The 16,673-nt window shown below is 38.9% G+C and overlaps 1 protein-coding gene across 1 annotated transcript; it reads left to right on the forward strand.

Annotated features, from left to right (window-relative positions):
• The first annotated feature begins 1,586 nt into the window (after nucleotides 1-1,586).
• SLC13A2 (solute carrier family 13 member 2) lies at nucleotides 1,587-11,151 on the forward strand. The gene is made up of 11 exons (XM_075032692.1): nucleotides 1,587-1,703; nucleotides 2,051-2,187; nucleotides 3,289-3,515; nucleotides 4,412-4,592; nucleotides 4,815-4,937; nucleotides 5,873-6,094; nucleotides 6,197-6,294; nucleotides 6,883-7,004; nucleotides 8,996-9,157; nucleotides 10,126-10,263; nucleotides 11,020-11,151. The coding sequence occupies exons 1-11, from the start codon at nucleotides 1,605-1,607 to the stop codon at nucleotides 11,149-11,151; spliced, it is 1,641 nt and encodes a 546-aa protein (XP_074888793.1). The 5' UTR covers nucleotides 1,587-1,604.
• Nucleotides 11,152-16,673: the final 5,522 nt, after the last annotated feature.

Below are 16,673 nucleotides of genomic sequence, written 5' to 3' on the forward strand. Positions count from 1 at the left end.
GCTATTAACCTGTCCCATAATGACATAGTACCGGACACTAAACAAATGACCGGACACAAATGAGAGCAGACAATGCTAAAGATTTTGTCTAAAGACAGAGGAATGTCCTTACAGGACAACTGACTTCGTGAAAAGTCAGCTTATTTCAGCTTTTACAGAGAGCCTGTTCACAGCAGACTGGAAGAGAATAGCACCATGCCTATGATATGTGTTCCAAAGCCCTGCTAGGGTCTCTCAAAAGGCACCCAGTGGCATCTCTTAATAACAAAACGGGAGAAAAAGGATCATCAAAATGGAAAATGGCTTTCACTGCTTGATGGGATGTGTAATTAAGGTTGTTACTGCTCTCATTCAAAAATAAGGCTCAAAAAGGCATCTTTTAACCTCTTCATGAATCTCTATCAGCTTTACTTCTCCAGCCCTGCTGCTTTGGTAGTTTACGACCTACATTGCTATCTTCTTCTTTCTTCCAGACTAATCAGCTCCCTGTTCATCCTTTCCCTTCACCAGTTCTGTAACTTCCATGCCATGTTCAGAAGCATGTTCTAAAGCATCACAAGTTTGATCCCGCCAGCCATTATTCCATCTCCTTGGTTTAAACCTCTGTAATCTAGCCATTACAATTTCCAACACTTCATTGCTTCCTCAAGAAGCATACATTTTCATTCATACTGTCCAGTATATTTTAGTGGACATCCTTGATCCAAGACCACACAACCACTTTTTTCTTCCTTTTGATTTGCTGGTGCCCATTATTGTGCTAGTTCCAAAATGAGGAAGACACTGTAGCCTTCAATGTTACTTTTCCTTGCTTTCTTCAGCCCAGACATATGAAAATCTGCTGTGACATGTTATTTTGAATATTTTTAGTGTATAGGGACTGAGTTAAATATTTCTACATAAAATTCAGAGTGGTTGTCCAAAGCAGAACTAAATCAATGTTTTCTCAGAAAAAGAGTAACATGAAATAGGGAATCACACCCTCTTCAAAGAAACAAGACAAAGTCAGTGGAAGCTGAACCTGATCTGTGGCCAGTTTGTCAGTGAGCCTTGCAAAGTCTGTAGTAAGCTAAAAATCCAATGAAAAATAGATAGAAGTACTTACAGTACAAGCAATCCAGGCTGTTGAAATTAGTTGGGGTTCATCTGGGCCATGTCCTGAAGCATAAAGGTGGAGAAACCTTGACTGGATCAGTAACTATTTCTGCAACTCAAAGACAGAAATATATAAAAAGAAAATACCATCACCAGCAAAATCAAGAAGTCTTTGCAGGGATTGCCAATCCCTTATCATGAAGGGTTCAAAGTAATCCATTTGTTTCTTTTCCTAAGTTTCTTTTTTTTCCCCATTGGAGGCCCCCATCTTTTCCTCACAGTTCTGACAAGGTTGTTGAAGAGTTTGTCATTTGATTAGGATCTGCATAGGTAGGAGGGTAGACGGGAGAGAAAGATAGAAAATAACCTTTTCTCAAATCCTTTTATCAGGCAATGAATATAATTATGGGCTGTTGCCTTCTCAAAGTCTAAGTGAGATGTACAGTCTGTTCTGATTTTATGTACCCTTCTTCTGTCAGGAGGCCCGATGTGGCTATGTTATCATAGTGATGGCACTGTTTTGGTGCACAGAAGCCTTGCCGTTGGCTGTCACAGCTCTCTTTCCTGTCTTGCTGTTCCCACTAATGAATATCATGGATTCAACAACAGTAAGAGATATTACTCTATCCATATTTGCCTATGTATTTATTGGTCCGCTTCTCTTATTCTGGGATTATTTCCAGGGTGATTTCTAGAGTGTGGTGCAAAGAAGAGAAAATTGTACTATTGTTGCACAGGGAATTGGCTGTCCTCTCCATGGAACAGAACTTGCATGAGCCTAGAGTGAACTCCGGGTGGGGCTGGTAATCTGAAATCAAAGCAAATTCACTGTTTAGATGCAATCCATAGTTACTGTGTGCTAATGTCTTTGGGACAAGACCGTCCCTCAGAAAGTGCCTTCTCTCTAAGCATTGGCTTCTTGTCACTATTTTCTCTGCCTTGTTCCATATTACAGGTCTGCCGGGAGTACTTGAAGGACACCAATATGCTTTTTATTGGAGGACTGCTGATGGCCATTGCGATTGAGAATTGGCACCTACACAAGCGTGTTGCTCTGCGGGTCTTGCTTATCACTGGTGTCAGACCAGCCCTGTGAGTAACAGTTGTGAAAACACTGTGCGATCAAGGACTTTATGGCATTAGTTCCTATCTCAGAGCTGCCTGTAGTCTCCTATGTAAATCTGTAAATCATATCCTACAAATGGTTTTCTACAGTCCAAGTGAGTTAGTGCCTGAGCAAACCTTGCAAATGGGCATTCTTTGATGTGTTACAGACCTGGTGCCTCTTTTTCGAATTCCAGATGGCTTTAGGTGGAGAAACAGCAACAAGAGAGTCAATGCTGAAAAGACAAGGGTGCTGCTAGGCTTGGCCAGAAGCACAGCTTTAGACAATCAGGAAAGACTACAGCTGAAACACAGAAAACATATAGTCTCTAACTGTTATACTGATTGCAAAGAGAAGAGAAAATATGGGGATGCTAGTTTTGAAAACAACAATTGTTTACCAGACTAGAACTTTAAGCTATGCAGAGGCTATGCGGCCCTATTTAATTTGTCTCAGATCTTAAGAAGATGGAATACTGAAGGAAATTACAAAGCAATAGAATAAAAATGCATACAAGATAAAACCCTTTTCATCTAATATATAATCTACATCTCATCTAAAGAATAATTTTGAGACAAATAACAGAGTTAATACTGAAACAAGGATTAGAATTTTATATGAATAAGAAGAGAATCTTAAATAATAGAGGTGGAATAAAATGACAAAAAAAAGAGATCATCTTCCTTATGGCTTAAACTGATTGCCATTTGGGATCAAATTCAGCTTGCAATTCCTCTTCAAAATATATTATAATACATTAACATGTTATTGAGATGGTATGTCTTCCTCGGAAGCATGCAGAACAAGCAGGATACTGACTAGATAAACTGTTTGCTCCAAGATACTAGCTTCCACTTTACTAGTCATAAGAATGTAAAAGCACAATTGGCTGAAACTGCAAAAATTAAAATTTATGTTAAATCTTACCATGTCATTCACAAAGCAGACTAGGGTAAGAAGAAGTGCTAGGTGTGAATTGCTAAGCATTTTCCAAACCCAGCATTTGTAACCAAAGCTTTGTAACAAAAAAAAAAAGGGCATTGCAGCACTGAGTTCTGAACCAACTTTTTCAAACCTTTTCATTTCAGACTCCTCATGGGTTTCATGATTGTGACCGCCTTCCTGTCGATGTGGATCAGCAATACCGCCACCACTGCCATGATGGTCCCAATAGCACAAGCAGTGTTGGAACAGTTGCACAAGTCAGAAATGGAGTTTAGCACAGTTAGCCAAGCATCTGAAAACATCAACAAAGCCTTTGAACTGCAGGAAAAGTCAACTAAATCAGATAGCTCCAAAGAAACAGAGGAAAAAGGTGAGTGGGTTATGGGTGTCTCTGCAGTAATAGAGGATGACCTGATGCCTTCCTCACTGTCAAAGTTACTAGTAAATTCAAAAAGAAAAATGTGCCTAAAGCATCCTGACTGTATCAGACAGCATTTATGAGGCTCTTCCATGAACCAGACAAAAGCACAGTAAGACCTACTGACTTGGATGAAGTGAGAAATAGATTGAAAATATGAAGCGATGATAACTAACAAATAAAACAACAAAATGTATAAATTCTCTATTAGCTGAAGCCTTTACATTCGGCTTGATATTTCCCTATATATTTATGTTAGTTCAATTATTATCTACTGTGTAACTTATCAGATAATAGGGAATTCCCAAGGGAAAATTTCTGGCCTACTTCATGCCAGAAGGTTAGGGATTAAAATGATCTTTCTAATCCAAAGATACACAATCATGCAACAATCTCTCTTTATCAGCTGTCTTGCCCTCTTCCCACCTTTGAGGTAACTCAATTGTTTCTGATTGTAAATCTCAGCACCAGCAGTCAGGTGCTGGTACAGAATGAGTTACCTTCATTCCAACTCCTCTGACTCTGTTGTGCCTCCCTGAATTCTTGCCTCTCCCCTCTGCGTGCAGTTCAGACATTGCCCTAGTTCACCGAAAAGTGTCAGCAGTATGTTCGGACTTCATCACACATTTCAACTTTTCTTCTGAAAAACTGCTCAGCATTAGGACAACCACTGAAAATGGACAGAAGATAAAAGAATTAATAATGCCAGCCTTAAAATGAGGAAATTTGGCTCCTTCAGCTTTGAGTCCATTGTGCCCTAGGCTTGAAATACTGAATTACACAGGCACAAGATCTTTTCCTATCTAATCTAGCTTCTGTAACTCTTTTGTTCCTGTCTTGGGACCTAGGTAGTAGTCATGTCCTGACAGTCGAGGAAGACAGAGAGAGAAATGAAAATCTGCGAGAGGAGAAGCACAAGAAATTCTGCAAGGGAATGTCTCTCTGTATTTGTTACTCGGCCAGTATTGGAGGGATTGCAACTCTGACTGGGACAACACCAAATCTGGTACTGCAAGGACAAGTTGATGAGTAAGTCTGGTTAAATTTGGGATTTCATACCCACTAAACTGCATCATTCTGCTACAGCTGACTTCCAGCCAACACAGAGAAGGAAAATATCAATTTGGTAACTTTGTCAGGAAGTTCGTTTCTCTTCCTTAGTGGGCCTCACAGTACCTCCTCTTTTCTGAATCATTAATTACAGAAGAGAGTGCAGAATTTTGGATGCTAACAGCCATCTACATTTTACAGGCTCTTTCCTAACAATGGCAATATCATCAACTTTGCCTCTTGGTTCTCCTTTGCCTTCCCCACCATGATCTTGTTACTGGTTTTGGCGTGGATTTGGCTGCAGATACTGTACTTGGGCTTTAAGTAAGTACCCTCTACACACTGTAATACAGCTGACAGGCCTGTTAGCAAGTACTCACTACATGTTGTAACACAGGTGATATTTTCATTGATAAGCCTAGGCTTGAAAGTCAGACAGCAAGTGACAAAAGTCCTCACATAAAAGAGACCAGCAGAACAGCATACTAAGTATCTGTTAAAATACTGCAACTTTTTCTCTGAAGAACCTGATCAAATCCCAGCTAAATATACTCTGTAGATGAAAATATGAAGTTATAACTGCATATAACCTGTTCTGCAGCATTGCTTTCATGTCCTGAAAGATTGTTGTGCTTCAGACCAGGAAACTGATCTGTACATATAGCTGGTCAATACCTTTGTGACGAGAGTTGCTACAGTCTTAAGAGAATTAGTGTCATGCCAAGGCTAATCACCCCATACAAGCAGCTTGCGTTACCTACCTGTTTAACACTTACCCTACCACTTTTGTATTAGGCCCAACCTCCTTTCTTTTAAATGGAAAGAATTCTGTAATGGCTGCAATGGTACTTTCGTCTTCAAATTCCTCTTAAAATTCTCCTTTTCTGTAATTTTAAAAAGCTTGGCAACTGTTTACTTCCTGGTGATCATATAGCCTTGTCAATCACACTAACATTGTCATTATTTCCCCATGTGTCCAGATAGCATGCCTGCTTATATTTAGATCATGAGCTTTCAGAGATCATGAGCTTTCAGGGATAGGAAGCTTCTTTCTGATCATCTTGGCAGTACACAGTGCAATGGCGTTACTATCAACACCTATGGCTGCTGATGCTATGCCAATAATATATATATAATTTCTATATGCATATATAAATATATATATCTAAAAGACAATATGACTGAGTATAAAATTTGGATTCTTAACTCTGAGGATATCTGGCAAATGTCTCTGATATTTCTTGTCCATTTTTTTCTAGTTTTCAGAAGAATTTTGGTTGTGCTGCAAATGCCGCTGCAAAGGCTAAGGCAAAACAGGCCTATGACATTATCAAGGAAGAGAGCAAGAAATTGGGCTCAATGAAATTTGCAGAAATAGCAGTTTTGATCCTCTTCATACTACTGGTACTGCTCTGGTTTACAAGAGACCCTGGTTTCATACCAGGTTGGGCAACAGTTCTTTTCAACAAAAATGATATAAGGTATCATCACTTCTCCTCCTCACTTTGAAAAAAAATTAAGTAGACTAGATTTTATAAAAGTGAAAACGGGGCTAGACTAAATATCTGACTGATCTATTGCAGCTATGTCACTGATGCTACAGTTGCCATCTTCATTTCAATTTTGTTGTTCATCATCCCTTCTGGCATTTCTAACAATGACAGAGACAAACACCAAACAGGTAAGATGACTGAAGGCATCAAAAATCAACTGTCAGAATAGGTACATGGGAAGTTCTACATTTTAGATTTACAAAGGAAATTTCAAACATTAAACAAGATTTCAAACCGCTCTTCCTGCACAGCTACAGCTGTATGCTTTAGGCTAGGCAAGGCATGCATCCCATATAAGTTCTCTGTTTCTTGTAATTTAACTAAGTAGGAAACTCTTATCTCAGCAGTGTTCCAGACACTAGTATTATACATATGTAAAAGCTTCTGAAGCTGGAGCCTTCAAGAGACAATACATGACTTAACAGAAACACATACAGTTCTGCAGATAAGTTGCCATACTTTTAACTCACTCTTACCTGTATTCTACTATGCCTCTTGGAGCAGCTACAAATCATTCATTAGGATTTTTGCAAGCCGAGTTTTAAAATCTTTGTTGACGAGGCTCTCATCATTTGCTTTAGGAGGCAATTCCACAGTCTACTTGATCTTGCTGATAGAAGTGTTTCCTGACGTTCAGACTAAACTCACCTCTCACCAAGAAGTCCTCCTTTCTTTGGAGAATGTAACATGGCTTACAAAATCTTTTTGGATTTTAGGCAGCAAGCCAAAGATCCGAGCACCTCCAGCTCTCTTGGACTGGAAAGTAGTTCACCAGAAAATGCCATGGAACATCGTGCTTCTGCTGGGAGGTGGCTTTGCCTTAGCCAAAGGCAGTGAGGTAACATTCTCCTGCTTACCTGGTATTTGTGTCCTCCTGGGTGTTTTCCATCTTGTTTTTCAAGCGTGCTCTCCCAGAACGCAAGAGGGCATGCTGGTAGCACCAAACATGCATTTCCTCAGCTAGTGGCAGTAGGACAGACTTCACCATCCGTAGGAGGAGTCCTGTGATTAGAACAAATCTTTATTGTTGCCTATGCAACTGGGATGGTACTACCAATCAAGGCAGCATGGTTAACTGTGTTTCTAGAAAAGTGAGTGCTTAAGAAACTACCCCAACACATTAAAGGTTCTATTAAATAAAACTTAAATCGATGTGGCAAGCACAAGGAGATAATGTGCCCAGGATGGGTCTCCAAATTATTTCAAACAAACTACTTATGGAAATATGATTTAAATTAAACTACTAGAAGACAAATGTAGAGCTAGCTAGAGAACCTTGAGGAGAAGCTAAAAACGTCTGGCTGTCAGACTGAAGGAGGTACTGATATACTTCTGCGGGCATCTGCCAGGAGTCCAGTGCTACAAATTATTTTTCAGTAATGACTTAGATGATGGACCAGACAATACATTTATTAAATCTATAGAAAATAAGCAAATTAGAAAAGGCTTCAAGTGCCTGGAAGTACTGGTTTAGAATTCAAAGATCTGTAAAATTGTTTCTAGAAAACAAGGATGCAACTCAATATAGGAAATAGGAAGAAATAACCAAGTATCACAAATACAAGATGTGGAAATGACTGGATAAGTTTTAAAGCTGCTCATGCACCTTATTCTAGTCAATATTTTTATATTGCTACTGAGAAAAAAGCAAACAACTGGAAACATAGGTAGCACCATCATACATAAGACATGTAAATTATAATCCTTCCACTCAGGACTGGTAAGTCCTCAGCTACAGTACTGTATTCAGTTTGGGGTATCAGTCTTCAACAACATGTGGGCTACATGAAGAAAGTTTAGAGCAAGGTAGTAAGAATGATTGGATCTCTGGGAAACATGTTTGGAAAAGGAAAGATTCAAAAAATTATGCTAATTTATTCTAGAATAAGTCATCAAATACATAAAAGCTGCTGCAGAAAGAAAGATAGTATACTTTTTTATATTCTGATGGTGCTAAAGGGCTTAAACTGCAGCAAAGGAGATTTAGGTTAAGCAGTAGGAAAATGTTCCAACTGTAAAGATAGTTAAGAACTTGAAAAAATTATCTGGGGAGATTTCGGAAACTTCATTGCTAGAGATTTTTAACAAGTTTGAAAAACATCTATCAGTAATAATTTAGGTAGAGCCAATCCTGCCCTAGAACAGGGAATTAGACTAGTGCTTTCAAGACAGATTCCAACCCTCCCGTGAGAGAGCACTTTTCAATGTCAGAAGAGACAGGCTGAAGTAACCAAGATATGAAATAAGGAGGACATGAAGAACGGTGGTTGCAAAACCAGTGAGAAAGCTAGGCTATAATGCATGAAGCAGCAAGACAGGCACAGTTAGGATATGTTCTCTTAAGAACAGCTGAATAATAATGATGCCTAAACTACAGCCCAGAATTATAGGGGAGATGCTGGTATTTTCTAGTGACTGAGAAGGATGAAAGGTATGGAAAGCTTCAGATAGTTGATCAAGATCTCAGACAGTGTGATGAAATTACATTAAATTGCTAGAATATCTGCTAAGATATATGAAAAATATTGGACATGTACAACTAATGGCCTGAACAGAGAAATAACTATTTGTTATCAATAACGTACTGTAAATGTAGTATCTTCTTCTTTTAAACATTTTGGAAGGGAAAGCGCATTTATTTTTATTTAACCTACCGAATTATCATGACTATGAGCATTGCCTCTTACGTGTTTTTCTACAGAAGGCAGTTTGTATGGGAACTCCTATAAGAAGGGAAGGTAGAATCGGTATGAGAAATGTAATTGGACTGTGGTGTGGCTATTTCTTCTCCAGCCTACTATCTTGACAGACCTCTTTCCCCTGTTACAGGAATCTGGTCTGTCTTCATGGTTAGGTAGCAAACTGACTCCTCTGCAGCACATCCCTCATCCAGCTATTGCTCTCCTGTTGTGTCTCCTTATTGCCACTTTCACTGAGTGCACCAGCAATGTGGCCACTACTACCCTCTTTCTCCCTATTCTGGCTTCAATGGTAAGTTCCAGCATTTCAAAATACTCTTATGAGAACAGCTTTCAACTCTTCTGCAAGCATACACCTGCCTAATTATAAAAACTAACTGGCTGACATAGCCAAGCACTGGTTCATGTAGCCGACCAGGAATACAAGACTTAAAATATACATATATGTATGTGCATGCATATATATTCACACACACTGTGCTCGGTTCAACCTTTCTAAAATCATTGCTGGTGAAAAGTAAAGGGATTAAATTCATTGGCATATTAGACTTTGCCTTCTGGCCTAAACAACCTCATGAGGTCACTGCCAGCTGTACTTGTTTTTTCCTATTTGTTCTGCATAGAGACAGCAACAGCAGCAGCATTTGCTTCTCTGCAACATTCCATTACTGTATTTCACTCCGACCACTAGCCTTCCAGAAGTCTCTGAAGATGATAGCATTAGTCAAGCTCTATGACCTAATTCAGACTTTTGCATTTCCACAGGAGATTCCTGTTGCTGGGGTAGACATAGTTCTGCAGCATGAAAAGCTGGTTCCAGATAGAAACTGGAATAAGCTCCACCAAAATCTTTTTGCATAGGCCACAGTCTCCAGCTAACCCCTAAACTGATCCACTCGCCTTCAGAGCTTGGGCTACCCCGTTTCCTCTGATAATTTTATTTTGTTCGTAACCAGTTTGAAGCCACTCTACATTTCTGCCTGGTTTTAGAGTTGAATACAACCATTATTACTAATTTATACTGCAGCAGTGATCAGATTTCACAATCAGGAATACAAAGCACTGACCACAAAATCAATTCTTGCATTTGCTGCATAAAGACATTGGCTAGAGTTTCTAAAGCAGAACCAAAATATGAGTGGCTGCAGTGTTTGTGAAAGAATGAAGTTTCTGACATGGATAAATACAGTCTTCCACCAGAAGATTTCTATGCATTTTTGTATGTCGAAACCATCACCTTTGCTCTCCCTTCTTGCATAGGCTGAAGCGATCTGCCTCAATCCACTCTATGTCATGCTGCCCTGTACACTTTCTGCATCATTGGCATTCATGCTCCCAGTGGCCACTCCTCCTAACGCCATTGTCTTCTCATATGGACAACTCAAGGTTATAGATATGGTGAGCAAAAGCGCATTCTTTTCAGAATTTTCATCACTAGTTTTGATCTTCCCTTTTTCTAATATTGGTTCTTCTTGGAAGGGTTTTAGAAAACTCACTGTACTCAGCTTACATCAAACGGAAAGAAGAACATACATGTGTGAATTAATAAAGGGTCACGCTGACTCTAATATATATTCAGAGCCTTATAAAGAAGCTATTGAGCTTTTAAAGAACAGCCAAGGTCTCTTGAAGATGTTCCAACAAGAGCTTGCTGTCAATGAGAAATGGCAATGTCTAACTGTTCGAAAGGCCCAAATGTAGATCGTAGGGATGTCATAGTCCTGTCATCTGGATAGTCCTTCTGCAGGGACTACGAAAAGCCTAGCACATCTCACGAGGCTGCCCTGATGCCTCTTCTCACTATGTTAAAGGAAAGGCGGACAAGGATGCCATGTCTCTTGATAACTTTTCTAATTTATAATTGATCCAAGAAGAAATCCAAAATAACATTCGAGACAGATACCAGGTCAGAAGAGAAGGTCCTACATAAGTGGATTAAAAGGATTTCAGGACTTCTAGTTTAAGAGTTTTATTTTTCCCCTAATACAAATTATATTTGTGAAGAAAACCAGCTTAAATGTAATTTGATGGAGTTCTGATGGAGTTGTAAAAAAAGGCCAAAGAGAAAAATCTAACCGTACAAACAATCCTAATAAGCAAGGAAGGAAAAGAGTACGCAGTTCAACTAATAACGCTTCTCTTTTGTAATTCTAGGCCAAAGCTGGGTTTGTACTCAACATCCTGGGAGTTCTGACCATAACTCTAGCCATCAACACCTGGGCTTCATCTTTGTTCCAACTGCAAACTTTCCCATCTTGGGCAAATAAGACAGGTACATGCCCGTAATATGGAGAGGCAAGGGAACCAACAACTGTTTCTGTTAGAACTGCAGTGAGAGCAAGACTATAACCTACACAAGTTTTGCCGAGGCAGTGGTTACAAGCCTGTTCTGTGGAAAAGGACAAGCCACCTACAAGGAAAATAATTCAGTTGATAAGAGCAATAAAATTGCCTAACAGTGCTGTTTAGTAGGCAATTTTGTTACCCCAGCAGTAAGATGAGGTAACCTTTGGCTTTTCAACTGTTCCAGGTATCTTTAGTTTTTCTGTCTCTGCAGGGGTAGATTTGCCCTGAGTGCTAGCTACATTGCTTTTCAAGCTCCACCTGTAAAGTCTGAAATCTGCAGTGAGAAAGAAGAGAGGTGTGTATATAAAAGGAAGGAGAGAGACTCTACATTCCTGATTTCATGCATATATCTGTGTATTGTCACAACTAATATGACTATTCACCTGTATATGAGTATACAGGCCTCTGTGTATATGTTCAAAATGTACATGATTGTTATATACCCCATGGGCATTCTCAGGAAGGCATGTGTTGTATGATTACAGACAAATCACATACTGTCAGCCCATCCTATTACTTTGAAACATATTTATTTGCAGTCCACTTGTGAATGTAAAAGACCATTTTTTTCTTAGAACATCTGTCCCATTGTTATTTATGTAATACTACAGCCTGCAAGGTCGTGATAAGAATAGCAATATTCTCTTGAGAAGGGGAGAATCCTTGTGTCCTAAAATATATATGATTGAATTAAATATATTTTTTTTCATTTACCCCCGTGTTATGGAGATTTTTCCTATTATATATCACTGCTTCTACTTCTGTCTTCCATGTATCAACTGCTTGCCTGTGTGCTTACTTAAAGTATCTTGAAATAATCAGAAAAGTTAGCATATTGATTTTCTCTTATCGTTAAAGTAATGATTACTTTATTACTAAGAGTCCAATTTTCTTGGAATCTCAAAACCAAGATCTTCCTTTTCAAAAGCCCCTAATACCATTAAATATTTAATCCCTATTCTGCTGGAACTGACTTTCAGTAGCACATAGACTCCTAATGACCAAACTGACAAAGATACTGGAATATCCAAAGATGCTTTGCCAAATTAAGCACTTAGTACCATAAATGAGGTTGGGTTCAGACAGATCAGTTATGCAATATGTGCCCCTGAACTTTGTGCTAAATTCTTTGTTCTGTTGTTGTCTGCCTAAGTTTTGCATGAAGTCTGTTGCACTTCTGAAATCCTGCTTGAACCATACTGGTGCCATGAGAGTGAATGTGAGTGAATTTCACTCTAAAATAGTATGCATGCTCTTGAAAATCTTTTTTCTTTCTTTCTCTGTCCTAATTATTAGGAGACAAGGACAATGTGCAGTGTACATTTGATTTATAAAATGTTAGAATTCACTGACCTGCAGTAGTTTCTTTCCAGGTCCAACTGTCAAGACAATTGTGGTATCTGCTGATCACTGAATCCCTTTGCCCTGATAGCTTCATTGGCCTGACAAGCACAGTTGCTCTGGAAAATCACTGTCTCAGAAAGAACAGTCTGGTATTAACCCTTCAGTGGCTTTGAAAGATAGTGTTTTGATTTGATGTGTGATAGGGATCCAATAGAATATCCACAGCACAAGAAGGAAGGACATTTATTCTCTTTTGCTAATGAGCTCCTGGGTAATTGATTTCAATCACATAATGACTTGCTCAGGTCACTGCTAAACCACTCATCTTCTTTCCATTTGCATTTACCTCTATCAAATAACATCCAAATCTGTCTAAATATTTTCATTACACTGCTCACCCCGTGTCTGAGTACCTAACAAAATGACAAACCCAAGCAGATGATTTGCTGCAAACCTCTCCCTTCTTTGCTCTTTGTCTACAGCATCAGGGCAGTGTGCATAGCTTTTGTTTGCTTTTTTGTTTTCTTTGAAATACTTGCACGTAGTTTACATGTCCCTCTAAATTACTGCTTAGCTAAGCAGGAAATGTTGAATTCTTATAACATTTCCCATCAGCCTCTCCTTCCAGCCCTTTAAAACTGTGTTATGATCTTTGAAGTCTTTTCTATTAGTTTACATTATTCAGAGGCTGTGGTGTGCATAAGTACATGCAGGAGCACAGGTGCAATCTTTATGGCAATCTCAAGAAGAAAGAAGAGAGACATCAAGTAGCACAGAGTGTCATGGGGCCAATGCAATAATGCTGGGTGTTCCATGTTCATTAGCATGTATGAGTACATAGAGACTTCCCAGAAAATGGCTGCAGCGAAAGTTACTCAAGGGTTATACAAATGCCCAGCTTCCAGAAGAATACAGGTGAAAAACTGTAATCTGTAGACAGAGAAGAGAAGCTAACAATACCAGGACATAAAGAGAACGGAAAATTTCATTAATAGTTTCCACCTTGAAGTGATGGTAGTAGCAAGTACGCACTGGGCAGTTTATTGCCTTGGGTGTGTCTCAGCGCAGGACTAGTTGAGGTACAGCTAAATATAGTGTGCTTGTGCAAAAACCAGTAACACTATTAAAAACGTTCATAATTTTCTAAGCAAAGCAGGTAGAAAGTGTTTCTAAGCCCCATTATTACACAGATCACCTTTGAAGGGTGGTTCCCCATTATGTTTCCAGATATTGCCCTCAAGGAGTGGCTCTATTTCCCATTGTGTGATCAAATTTCACAATCTTCTGTGAAACTGCCAGCTCAGCACCTGTTGTAGTTAGGTGTGATTTCCAATGCAGCTCTTCATTTCAGAGTTGACACTAAGTTTGTTTTACATAAGAGTTGTAAGTGATAAATTTGTTAATGAGAAGGGGATGTCTGCCTTCTTGCCTGTCTTGTCTAAAAAGCGAGTGCTCTACAAAACCACAAAACACAGGTTTCCCACAGTATATGCCAGTGAGTAAGTGGGTGACTCGCAGTCACCTCCTCCATTTTCCCTGGAGTTATGGTGCTGTCTTGCCTTGCCTTGCCCAGACACACGCGCACACACACGCACATACACAAGTTCTACAGGCACATACATGTATGTACACCTAAGAGAATATGACGGACTTACCCTGGTAAACATACACATTTCTACAACACATGACCACACCAGGAAACCAGATGAATTTTAAGCAGGCTATTACAATGAAAATAGCCTACATTGAGAAAGGCACCTCATCATAAACATCTTGACAGAAGTTTGTGAAGTGGCATGTAAGTGATGCAAGGGTCACTTTGTCAAGCACTGAAATCATAAACAGACTTAACAGAACACATGACAATTTTAAAGCCAAAGAAGGATAAAGCCATGTCTTTCTAATCCTCAGGTTGGTTTGGAGAAACCAAAAATTTGCTCCCAGTCACTTGAAAGGTATTAAAATCAACTTTAAGGAAGCCTTGTTGTATAGCACTGAAACCTTGGAATATATCTAGATCCTACAATTTAATCCCTAAGCTTTCATTAAAAAACAAAAACAAAAACAAAACCTGCTTTGAAGGAAGCTTTATCATATAATGGCCATAAAATAATTCTCAAAAAGATGAAAAATATTTTCAGAAAACAAAATACAAACCAACAGAAACATGAAGGTCCTGTGTTTTATCCAACAGTCATCAGCATGTATGTAAATATGGACCTTTCTCCAGAAGCTGTAAGAGCAGTTCCACTCTTGTCCTTGGAGGTGATTCCTCCCTCAGATAACTATGGCATGTTGGCAGTAGTGTGCACCTTAGTGCAAAACTCCAACTCTTTCCATTTGGCATATTTGTTCTAGGAATTTGTTCTTTGCTGTCAATTAGCATGTTGGTTTTAGGGTTTGCAAAGGCAGAAACAGAGTTTAAAATTTCTGCAATGATGAATAACTAAATAAAGAACAGAAAATAGAAACACAAGGACTTAGGAAATACGTAACTTTAAATCATCAAGGAATTTCACAACCCTCAATTTTTTTCCAACACGGAACCAATAAAACTATTTACAACTTGATTCACTGAACTTTATGATTTGAGTTAGTAATGACCAAGGTGCCAAAGTCTGGAAATGAAGTGGTTTGAATGTACTAATCACCTGGTGTCCAAAATAACAACTGTTTAATAGAACTTAATCACTACTGTCAATGCTATGCATTTTCTCCTATTAAAGAAACATTTAATATTATTTATCCTTTAATCATACTAACAGACGTCAAGTTGCTATTCAGGATGTGCAGATTGCCTTGCAATGTGCCATCTACTGGCTGCAGACACTCCACCAGGGCATGCCCAAGGTTCCTAAATCCAGGCCAAGCACCTAGTCTGGTGTTGATCTTCCTTGGAAAACACCCTTAAATCGCTAGGGGGAAAGTAATGGAACAAGAGGAATACTTTTCAAAGGCAGTGCATGACAGCATAGCTGCAAAATTAATAAGATTGATTCAAATTGTCAGAAAGGGAAAAAAACAAAGCATAAACTAACTTGAAAATAGAGAAGGAACAGAACGGTTAATTCAAGGGTTCAACCCTTATGTATTGTTATGCATGATTTAGATGCAACTGCTTCAAGGCTCAGACCTTGTATGCCTGTGTAAGGCACCTATCTGATAAAGCATTAGTTGTGACTACTTTTAGATGGCACTGTACTTGAAATATTAATGTTAAGTATGATCAACTAAAACATCAAAACTTTACACTGCTTCAAGTTTATACTATTCAGCCAACTTAAGATTAGTATTAAGGTGTTCTTGCCAACCTAACAGCACTACAGGAATTTCCTCATTTCCCTTGATCCCTGTCCAGTCTATGAGAAGCAGAGCAATTTCAAGTTTTCCCAATACCTGCCACTGGGACCTAGGGCCTTCCACTCTTTGGAAGGGAATGGAAAGCCCTAGGACACCAAATTTCATCAATTCTTCTGATTACAGAGCTTCTCATTTCTTTCTATAAAACAAAAGGAAAAGTGGTCAGAATTGTCCATGAAACTAATGTCCATATTAATTTGGAAGTGCATGATGTCAGAAGAGCAAGTTGTGTGCAAAAGCAGAAGGGGAATACAGTCTCAGTACAGTTAGCTGTTATGGCACCAGTTTTCCTGGTTGCCTATCAAGGGGATCTTAGACAGTGAGTAGTGGTTATTCTGGGGCAGTTGTAGTGACTGCAAAGGGAAAGTCACATTTTCTTTTTTGCTGTAGGACTATCCTGATGAGACTTGCCAGAAAATTCAAAAGGATCCTCTTTATTTTTAAGATGTCTGTCACCCGAAGGGAGTTTGAATTTTCCTCCTTATTCTTACCTCTGGCAATATCATTCCTGCTACATGAAACATGCAATCATAAATCATTTGTCTGCATTGCAGATAACACAGTTGTACAATGCAAGCTTCCTCACACCTGTGCTTTTTCTTTTCTCCTTAGACCTAAGCAAGTGGTGTTGTGGTATCAAGAGCTACAATCGGTACTGAAGAAATAGTAGCCTCAGAAGATACTACCTAGCCAGTCTGAAATAATCTTTGTAATTCCTTTAGTGTTACATCTTTATCATCCAGGCTACACAGAAAATA

Source organism: Buteo buteo, chromosome 7, assembly GCF_964188355.1.
Source record: "Buteo buteo chromosome 7, bButBut1.hap1.1, whole genome shotgun sequence".
Lineage (NCBI taxonomy): Eukaryota > Metazoa > Chordata > Aves > Accipitriformes > Accipitridae > Buteo > Buteo buteo.